Raw genomic sequence first — 706 nt, forward strand, 5'->3', positions numbered from 1 at the left:
GGTTACAGTATAGTGATCCCAAGGGAAACAATTCAAGTAATAACAAAGCGAGCTGCAATGACACGACGGTCTGTAGAAAAACTTCCCAAGCTAATGGATCTTGCAAATGGAGCAAAAACTTCATCCATGGTGCCAGGGAAGTGATGCACCAGGTCCACAAAGCCCCCAGCTGCAAGTCTGGACAGAATCCTGGCATAAGGTGCTGTGAGAGCCCAGAACTGGAGAATACTATGTGCCAGCTCACTACCAACATACAATTCCCCAGGTCCAAGTACCACAGGGTTACCTCATTAAAGACAATATTGCCAGTGCTGATAGGGCATTCTCTGATGAGTTGGTTAGTTAGTAGTTCTAAATTTGTAAATTCCCCAGAACCCTCAGAATACAATCCTAACTAAAGAAAGACGTATTCCTGCTTATTGGTTCCTTCCTTTCATGATCCATAACTACCCCTCTAGCGCTATAGTAAACTCTTGAATATATATACCAATTGGGAGGAATGAAAAATCCAAAAATATGAGCAGTTCACCCAACGGGGGCAGAAATTAAGAAGAGAAAGATCCCAAACCCATATGGGAAATTAAAAGTTAAGAGGGTTTTTTTTATGTTTTGTTTTGTTGGGGGGTATTTGAGTGGGAATCTCACTCTTGTCACTCACGCTGGAGTGCAGTGGCATGCTGTTCACAGCCACCACAGCCTCAACCTG

The 706-nt window shown here is 43.3% G+C and overlaps 1 protein-coding gene across 1 annotated transcript; it reads left to right on the top strand.

The window, feature by feature from the left end:
• Positions 1-11: 11 nt before the first annotated feature.
• LOC103249619 (probable ribonuclease 11) lies at positions 12-398 on the top strand (the record flags this gene model as incomplete). Its single annotated transcript, XM_008048239.1, has 1 exon — positions 12-398. A coding segment is annotated over one exon (387 nt), but the record flags the coding sequence as incomplete, so codon positions are not given.
• Positions 399-706: the final 308 nt, after the last annotated feature.

This window comes from Carlito syrichta, unplaced genomic scaffold (genome assembly GCF_000164805.1).
Source record: "Carlito syrichta isolate Samal-C Ts95f unplaced genomic scaffold, Tarsius_syrichta-2.0.1 Scaffold122780, whole genome shotgun sequence".
Classification (NCBI taxonomy): Eukaryota; Metazoa; Chordata; class Mammalia; order Primates; family Tarsiidae; genus Carlito; species Carlito syrichta.